We start from the raw sequence: 10,359 nt of genomic DNA on the forward strand, positions 1-10,359 counted from the left end.
AGTCATTTCAGAATTGTGTCAGAAACGAAGCAACACAGACATTTACATGAATAACATGTCTCGTCTTCTCAAACAAACAGGATGTGATGTCACACAGTGAGTTATCACTTCCTGCTGAAACAGATCCAACTCCTCTTGGCAACGACCTCCAGGCCCTTAGAATCAACCTTTTCTATTCACTGAGCTTCCTCAGGAAGGATCCTCCAACATGTGTGTGTGTGTGTGTGTGTGTGTGCCCTCAGGCTGCAACACACACACACACAGACACACACACACACACACACAGACACACACACACACAGACAGGTCAGGTCTGGTCTATTTCCTGGTGTTAATGTGTGTTCCTGTGTGTCAGTCAGCGACAATCCACAGCAGGGATGACATCATCATATAATAACATGTTATCATGACATTGTTGTTGGTGTGTATCTCAGTAGGATTGGATGTGGCACTCACACACACACACACACACACAGACACACACACACACACACACACACACACACACACACACACACACACACGCACACATGCAGGCTGCTGTGTGAAATGCGTTTGTAGGATGTGATATAAAGCAGCTGTGACGGTTTAAACGTCACCATCATCTCTGTTTTTGACAAGTAGCTTCAGAGCTCAGATAACATGGAGTCAATGAGACTTTTCCACAACAACAACAGCAACAACAACAACAACAACAACAACAACTCTGCTTTCGTTTACTGAAAAACTGCCAGTCCTACTTCAATGGAGGTAACCCCGGAGCGGAGATGACACGTGTGTCTATGTTCTGATGTATGAATTGTACTGGTAGACTGGAAGCTGTGGGGTGAAGATGATCAGGGTAAAGTTTCTACACAAGCCTCAAACCACTGACCAGCTCTTTCCTAAACACCCCAGGAATGCTGGCTCATAAAGTGAGAACCCCAAACTCCTCACTGACCATCTAAACAACCTCCTGCACACATAAAGGATCAGATAAGGAACCCTCATCTCCTGCAGGGTCACCAAACCAGACCACTGATCCAAACCACCTTTGATCCTTCAAGCTACAAGAGCAGCAAGATGGGAAGACCAATTCACATCCCAGTATGAACTGATGGTACCATCTAGATAAACGACCCCCACCACTGGTTATCATAACTCACCTCTAAGAGCCAATCAGAGACGAGCTGCCTCCAACTTTAATCCCACTGTGGATTTTGACTTTCAGGACTTGAGGGACCAACCCAAGAACTGATCACTGGATGAACCAGTGACACACACACACACACACACACACACACTCACATGGCATGGACCCCTGCTGTTTGCAGTCAGATCAAGAACTGAAGACTGTGAAACCCGGACTTACAGATGTAGTTTTAGATCTTTATAATAATAATTATTATATTTATTATTGTATCATAATAATTATTGTTGTATGTTAGTATGTGTTGTTTTATTCCACTGCCTTTAAGCCAAGAAATGTAACAATATGGGTCAGTATTGATCAGTATTGGTACCTGTGGGGGGGGGTGAGTATTGATCAGTATTGGTACCTGTGGGGGGGGTCAGTATTGATCAGTATTGGTACCTGTGGGGGGTGGTGAGTATTGATCAGTATTGGTACCTGTGGGGGGGGTGAGTATTGATCAGTATTGGTACCTGTGGGGGGTGGTGAGTATTGATCAGTATTGGTACCTGTGGGGGGTGGTGAGTATTGATCAGTATTGGTACCTGTGGGGGTGGTGAGTATTGATCAGTATTGGTACCTGTGGGGGGGGAGGCGGAGGGTTCAGGCAGCAGCGGCAGCAGCAGCAGCAGGAGGACGTAGACCAGAGAGAATCCATTATACCGCAACACACAAGCTGTGAACACATGAACACATCATCAATACATCAATCAATCAATCAATTCATCAATACATACATCTGTGATCAATGTATTCATGCAACAGGTTTATATTTCACCAATAATCCATTTCCCATTTCTTCCTCCGCTCCGCTCTTCCTTCTGTCTTTCTTATTTTTATGTCAATATGTTTGGTTTTGATCATTTGATTTAAAAAAAAGTGTTAAAACCACAAAATGAAAACCAGAACGAGATGAGACTTAAAATAAGACTAAGTGTAGTACATATGACACATGAGTTCCTACATACATGTTCCTCCATACGTGTTCCTCCATACATGTTCCTGCATACGTGTTCCTACATACGTGATCCTACATACATGTTCCTCCATACGTGTTCCTCCATACGTGTTCCTACATACATGTTCCTACATACGTGATCCTACATACGTGATCCTACATACATGTTCCTCCATACGTGTTCCTCCATACGTGTTCCTACATACATGTTCCTACATACGTGATCCTACATACGTGTTCCTACATACATGTTCCTACATACGTGATCCTACATACGTGTTGCTACATACATGTTCCTGCATACGTGTTCCTACATATGTAATCCTACATACATGTTCCTCCATACGTGTTCCTGCATACGTGTTGCTACATACATGTTCCTACATACATGTTCCTACATATGTAATCCTACATACATGTTCCTCCATACGTGTTCCTGCATACGTGTTGCTACATACATGTTCCTACATACATGTTCCTACATACATGTTCCTACATATGTAATCCTACATACATGTTCCTCCATACGTGTTCCTGCATACGTGTTGCTACATACATGTTCCTACATACATGTTCCTACATACATGTTCCTCCATACGTGTTCCTGCATACGTGTTGCTACATACGTGATCCTACATACGTGTTGCTACATACGTGATCCTACATACATGTTCCTACATACATGTTCCTACATATGTAATCCTACATACATGTTCCTCCATACGTGTTCCTGCATACGTGTTGCTACATACGTGATCCTACATACGTGTTGCTACATACATGTTCCTACATACATGTTCCTACATACATGTTCCTACATATGTAATCCTACATACATGTTCCTCCATATGTGTTCCTGCATACGTGTTGCTACATACATGATCCTACATACGTGTTGCTACATACGTGATCCTACATACATGTTCCTACATACATGTTCCTACATATGTAATCCTACATACATGTTCCTACATACATGTTCCTACATATGTAATCCTACATACATGTTCCTACATACATGTTCCTACATATGTAATCCTACATACATGTTCCTACATACATGTTGCTACATACGTGTTCCTACATACGTGTTCCTACATACGTGTTCCTACATACGTGTTGCTACATACATGTTCTACATACATGTTGCTACATACGTGTTCCTACATACGTGTTCCTACATACATGTTCCTACATACATGTTCCTACATACGTGATCCTGCATACATGTTGCTACATACATGTTCCTACATACGTAATCCTACATACATGTTCCTACATACGTGTTGCTACATACGTGTTCCTACATACATGTTCCTACATACGTGATCCTACATACATGTTCCTACATACGTGTTCCTACATACGTGTTCCTACATACATGTTCCTACATACATGTTCCTACATACGTGTTGCTACATACGTGTTCCTACATACATGTTCCTACATACGTGATCCTGCATACATGTTGCTACATACGTGTTCCTACATACGTGTTCCTACATACGTGTTCCTACATACGTGATCCTGCATGCGTGTTCCTCCATACGTGTTCCTACATACGTGTTCCTCCATACGTGTTCCTACATACGTGTTCCTACATACGTGATCCTGCATGCGTGTTCCTACATACGTGTTCATACATACGTGTTCCTACATACGTGATCCTGGATGCGTGTTCCTCCATACGTGTTCCTACATACGTGTTCCTACATACGTGATCCTGCATGCGTGTTCCTCCATACGTGTTCCTACATACGTGTTCCTACATACGTGTTCCTGCATACGTGATCCTACATACGTGTTCCTACATACGTGTTCCTGCATACGTGATCCTGCATGCGTGTTCCTACATACGTGTTCCTACATACGTGTTCCTACATACGTGTTCCTACATACGTGTTTCTACATACGTGATCCTGCATGCGTGTTCCTACATACGTGTTCCTGTATACGTGTTCCTGTATACGTGTTCCTACATACGTGTTCCTGCATACGTGATCCTGCATGCGTGTTCCTACATACGTGTTCCTACATACGTGTTCCTGTATACGTGTTCCTACATACGTGTTCCTACATACGTGTTCCTACATACGTGATCCTACATGCGTGTTCCTACATACGTGTTCCTACATACGTGTTCCTACATGCGTGTTCCTACATACGTGTTCCTACATACGTGATCCTGCATGCGTGTTCCTACATACGTGTTCCTACATACGTGTTCCTACATACGTGTTCCTACATACGTGTTCCTGTATATGTGTTCCTACATACGTGTTCCTACATACGTGATCCTGCATGCGTGTTCCTACATACGTGTTCCTGTATACGTGTTCCTGTATACGTGTTCCTGTATATGTGTTCCTACATACGTGTTCCTGTATACGTGTTCCTACATACGTGTTCCTCCATACGTGATCCTGTATACGTGTTCCTGTATACGTGTTCCTGCATGCGTGTTCCTACATACGTGTTCCTACATACGTGATCCTGCATGCGTGTTCCTACATACGTGTTCCTACATACGTGTTCCTGTATACGTGTTCCTGCATGCGTGTTCCTACATACGTGTTCCTACATACGTGATCCTGCATGCGTGTTCCTACATACGTGTTCCTACATACGTGTTCCTACATACGTGTTCCTGTATACTTGTGTGTGTGTGTGTGTGTGTGTGTGTGAGTGTGTGTGTGTGTGAGTGTGTGTGTGTGTGTGTGGGTGAGTGTGTGTGTGTGTGTGTGTCTGTGTGTGAGTGTGAGTGTGTGTGTTTGGTGGGGGGCAGACAGGAAGAGTGCGCCCTCTTGTTTAAGTTCCCCTCCCCCCAAAACATACACATTGGTTCCACTTTCTCAGGTAACAACATCTGGCTGTGAGTATGTGTGTGTGTGTGTGTGTGTGTGTGTATGTGTGTGTGTGTGTGTGTGTGTGTGCGCGTGTATGTGTGTGTGCGTGTATGTATGTGTGTGTGTATGTGTGAGTATGTGCGTGTGTGTGTGTGTGTGTGTGTGTGCGTGTATGTGTGTGTGTAGCACCTCCTCCTTTCTCAGGAATGTGAGGCAGTTTAAAGGGAAATTCCACCTAAAAACTGAACTCAGGCTGTAACTTTAACTGAAACTGTGAACTCCTCACTGGTTAAGAATTGCACCATGCAGCCTAATTATTATTTTTATGCACAATGTATAATAATAACAATATTAATACACTGTATATATATATATCAATCATATTTCATTATACACTATGTATATAATCATTGCATTCATTCATTTGATTCTGCTGTTGTGTGTGATGTGTGCTGGTTTCCTTTAGGATCAATAAATTATTTCTTATCTTAAAAGCTGTGATCTGAACAGCAGTGAGTGTCACCATGACAACGACCACACACACACACACACACTCCTCTCAGCAAGCATCTGGGACACAGATGGTGACATCACTGACCTCTGACCTGTGACATCACTAAAGGTTACATTTACCTGAGTGCACAGAATAATCTGAAAAAGGTGAAAATGAAGTTTTACTGCAGTTGGACTGAAGTTGTTTACAAACCTTCAGTCCAACAACACAAACACGTTTACTGCTGCTGCTCTGGGAACTATATTTATTTAAAATACTTCATCAGTGAGCAAACTTTAGTTTTTGTTCATGTCTGAGTGTGTAAAACTACAACCTGTGTTGTTTTTTAATAAATATTAATAATGATAATGATCCAAAATGAGACTTTTCATTCTCTCGCTTGTAAATGATCACATGACTCACTGACCAGCTGTTTGCATTTTACTGCTTGTGTCTCTTGTAATAAATAAAGTGTCAGATTTTAATAAATGTTCCTGTAGAATGACTGAAAAACCTTCATCATCATCATCACATTATTGATGAACTGATTGATTATTGTAGATTCTTTATTATTTTCATTATTGGCTAATCTGTCAATCACGTCTTTAATAGATCTTATAAAACTTTAATCATATAAAACAACAGAGAAGTGACTCAGATTCACATCTGATAAACAACTAAAAGCATGAATTGATTATTAGGAGAGAGATTGATGAATGAACGGGAGCAGCTTCTGCACATATTGAACGTTTCACTGAGAGTTTGATACAAACTGGTTTAGTTCACATCACGTTTCCTGTATTCTAACAAATCACTGAAAGGTTTGACAGAAACGTCCTGAGAATGAACAGAAACAGCCGCCTGTCAGCGAAGGACTGAAATAACTTCACATGTTGATTTATTGTTTGACACACAAGAGTCTCAATTATTAAAAACAGCATCTATGTATGAACATAAATACACAACATCTGATGACCAGTTAAACCAACTCAACACTTTTACTGTTGTTTCTTAAAATTTCACCAAATTGCAGCAAAAACGTCCAAAAAATGAGCCGTTAAAAACCTGAAAACAACATTTATCAGAATAAATGAAACCTGGATCATGTGACCTGGAGATCAATCATGTCATCTTACCTGCAGTCAAACTGAGGGGCAGCAGAACCCTGAAGACCACACCTGCAGCCAGGTCCGAGGACATCCTGGACCCACCTCAGTCCACCACGGTTTAAATCCAGATCCAGATCCAGCAGCGGGCTGTCAGAGCTTCCTGAGCCCGCCGGAGGAGCTGCGAACCCGGCAGAGAGCGGCGACACGCCCCGGTGCCATCCTCCACTCTCCGAGACACGGAGAGACAGACAGGTAGAGACCCAGCTCACTCTGGAGAGCTGTCTGTCTCTCACTGACTGTCTGTCTGTCTCTCACTGACTGTCTGTCTGTCTGTCACTAACTGTCTGTCTGTCTGTCTGTCTCTCACTGACTGTCTGTCTGTCTCTCACTGACTGTCTGTCTGTCTGTCACTAACTGTCTGTCTGTCTGTCTGTCTCTCACTGACTGTCTGTCTGTCTGTCTGTCTGTCTCTCACTGACTGTCTGTCTGTCTCTCACTAACTGTCTGTCTGTCTCTCAGTAACTGTCTGTCTGTCTCTCAGTGACTGTCTGTCTGTCTCTCACTGACTGTCTGTCTGTCTGTCACTAACTGTCTGTCTGTCTGTCTGTCTCTCACTGACTGTCTGTCTGTCTGTCTGTCTGTCTCTCACTGACTGTCTGTCTGTCTCTCACTGACTGTCTGTCTGTCTGTCACTAACTGTCTGTCTGTCTGTCTGTCTCTCACTGACTGTCTGTCTGTCTCTCACTGACTGTCTGTCTGTCTGTCTGTCTCTCACTGACTGTCTGTCTGTCTGTCTGTCTGTCTCTCACTGACTGTCTGTCTGTCTCTCACTAACTGTCTGTCTGTCTCTCAGTAACTGTCTGTCTGTCTCTCACTGACTGTCTGTCTGTCTGTCTGTCACTAACTGTCTGTCTGTCTGTCTGTCACTAACTGTCTGTCTCTCACTGACTGTCTGTCTGTCTGTCTCTCACTAACTGTCTGTCTGTCTGTCTGTCACTAACTGTCTGTCTGTCTGTCTGTCTGTCTGTATGTCTCTCAGTAACTGTCTGTCTCTCACTAACTGTCTGTCTCTCACTAACTGTCTGTCTCTCACTAACTGTCTGTCTGTCTCTCAGTAACTGTCTGTCTGTCTGTCTGTCTGTCTCTCAGTAACTGTCTGTCTCTCACTAACTGTCTGTCTCTCACTAACTGTCTGTCTGTCTGTCTGTCTGTCTCTCACTAACTGTCTGTCTCTCACTAACTGTCTGTCTGTCTGTCTCTCAGTAACTGTCTGTCTGTCAGTAACTGTCTGTCTGTCTGTCTCTCAGTAACTGTCTGTCTGTCTCTCAGTAACTGTCTGTCTCTCAGTCAGTAACTGTCTGTCTGTCTCTCGGTAACTGTCTGTCTCTCAGTAACTGTCTGTCTGTCAGTCAGTAACTGTCTGTCTCTCAGTCACTAACTGTCTGTCTCTCAGTAACTGTCTGTCTCTCAGTCAGTAACTGTCTGTCTGTCAGTAACTGTCTGTCTCTCAGTCAGTAACTGTCTGTCTGTCTCTCAGTAACTGTCTGTCTCTCTGTCAGTAACTGTCTGACTGTCTGTCTCTCAGTCAGTAACTGTCTGTCTCTCAGTAACTGTCTGTCTGTCTCTCAGTCAATAACTGTCTGTCTCTCAGTCAGTACCTGTCTGTCTGAAGGTGTAAATCCTTTTTACTCTTCAGTAAATTTCTTGAAGAAAAAAATCCTCAGAAAACAGAACTTTGTTTTATCTCCACAAACTTCTTCTTCTTCTTCTTCTTCTTCTTCTTCTTCTTCTTCTTCTTCTTCTTCTTCTTCTTCCTCTTTTTCTCGTTCGTCTTCACTTCTGTTTCTCCTCCTGCAGGGAAAAAACGTGAAGATACTGAACTTTCTCAGGTTTTCTTTTCTTCTCTTCTTCTCTCTGCAGCTCCGCTGAAAAACACCGACAGTCCTTCAGGCTCCGCCCACCGCCTGACTGACCGCTGTCTGGGCCAATCAGCAGCTCCGAAGCGGAGTAAATCGTTTCAAACGAAGATGAGACCACGCCCCCTCCACGAAACCCAAATCTCCAAAGAAACAACATCCATAATCAATAAATCTGTCTGAAGCTCCAAACCTCATTAACGGACCCATTGATGATGATCAATGATCTGAAGGGTTCAATAACTGAAGAACATCCGGGACCCTTCATATGAAATCTGACGGTTATTCACACCAGAGTGTAAAATATCCGTAAAAACATGAAAGTTTTGGTTTGTAGCTGCAGCTGTTGGTGTGTTCAGATAAACATTTAAAGGTTATATAATCAATAAATGATCCATCAATTAACGGATCGAGGTCCCGTCACTGTGCAGTCTGATCTAAATGTGAGCAGAAGACAATCAATACGTCATCTAAACTTCATTTGTTAATTAATGAACAGCTCGGCAGATCTGTGATGTTGAAAATGTTGTATTTTAGTGTCCACAGTGGCTGCGGTGTCTGTGGGTGTTTGTCTCCCTCTGCTGGACTGTCAGGTGACTTTTAGACCTGCAGCAGCTGTTTCCTCCCATCAATCATCTGACTCATTGATCTATTAGTCAAACTGTGATTTGGCTTCACGCTTGAACAACTGCATTGATCTATATTAAGATTATTGATCTTTATTAAGATTATTGATCTATATTAAGATTATTGATCTTTATTAAGATTATTGATCTATATTAAGATTATTGATCTATATTATGGAGCATATAGATGATGTGAGAATCGAGGTCGTCATGTATAAATGTATATAGTGATATTTAGCCAGATATCTATCAATAGCATAACATTGTAGTTGGAGTGTTCTGGGAAACGACCCTTCGACAGTCCTTGAAGGCACCACAACAGCAGATGGAGTCTTCATCAGCTGGATGAAGATGGAAGCCAGTTCAATGTCATTCATATATAATGACGTATAATTCTACCTACATCAGAACTAAAGGAATCAATAGTTGCCCTTTAACTTACTGATAAAGATAAACGTTGACAGTCTGCATTGATGTTCAAGTTTTAAGCCAAACACACAAACAGGAGATTCAAGAAAGTTATAATATCTTATTTTAGGACGATTAAACCTTCTATTTTCTGATCAAACACAGAGGCTGATGTGAAGCAGCATCAGGTTATTAGACTTGTTTTAGACTTGTTTTATCTCTATTATGAGAAAACAAGATGCTTCATTTCAAGAATCAGACGACTGAAGAGTGTGAAGATGTGAATTCCTGCACTGAGTTTAGACACAAATAATCCAGTTTCATCTCTTATATGAAGCCAAACGGGCTGAAATCTCATTTTTACAACTAGTTTGAAGGTTAAATCGTGTTTGTTTACAATATTAACAGATTTTCTTTCTGGAAATTATCAAATTTCACAAGTTCAAATAATCGTATTGAGTTATGTTGTTGTTGATATTTTGGTTTGTTTGGTTCTTCCTCTCGTCTTGTGTCGTCACTTGTTCTATAAATTAAAAAAACAAAACATCATCATCATCGTCTGATCAGAGTGTTTTATGTCAGTAAAGTGATTCTGTGGTTTGTTTTGGTAGAAACTGAACATAGACGACGTCTAGCGGCTCCTCAACCTTCAGTCTTCTAAAGGAAGTGATCCTGTGACATCATCACATTTAGGCTCACCTGCATCTGCTTCACTTCCTGTCAGGTGACAGGATGTGTGTTTGCCCTGAGTGTCGTCTGTCAGGCTACATAAAGAAAGGATCACCTGCAGACAGAACTCAGGGTCTCATTTCATTCTCCTAAAGAGACGATC

At 42.1% G+C, this 10,359-nt stretch overlaps 1 protein-coding gene across 1 annotated transcript in view; it reads right to left on the reverse strand.

Annotated features, from left to right (window-relative positions):
- Nucleotides 1-6,885, reverse strand: part of LOC121887790 (piezo-type mechanosensitive ion channel component 2-like) — a 73,758-nt gene extending 66,873 nt beyond the window's left edge. The window contains exons 1-2 of the mRNA XM_042398770.1: nt 6,605-6,885; nt 1,752-1,847 (exon numbers count right to left, since the gene is read on the reverse strand). Of these exons, the coding sequence (XP_042254704.1) occupies nt 1,752-1,847; nt 6,605-6,668 (160 nt within the window). The 5' untranslated portion in view covers nt 6,669-6,885. The remainder of the gene's footprint in view (nt 1-1,751; nt 1,848-6,604) is intronic.
- Between the last annotated feature and the right edge of the window lie 3,474 nt (nt 6,886-10,359).

Source organism: Thunnus maccoyii, chromosome 21 (assembly GCF_910596095.1).
Source record: "Thunnus maccoyii chromosome 21, fThuMac1.1, whole genome shotgun sequence".
Lineage (NCBI taxonomy): Eukaryota > Metazoa > Chordata > Actinopteri > Scombriformes > Scombridae > Thunnus > Thunnus maccoyii.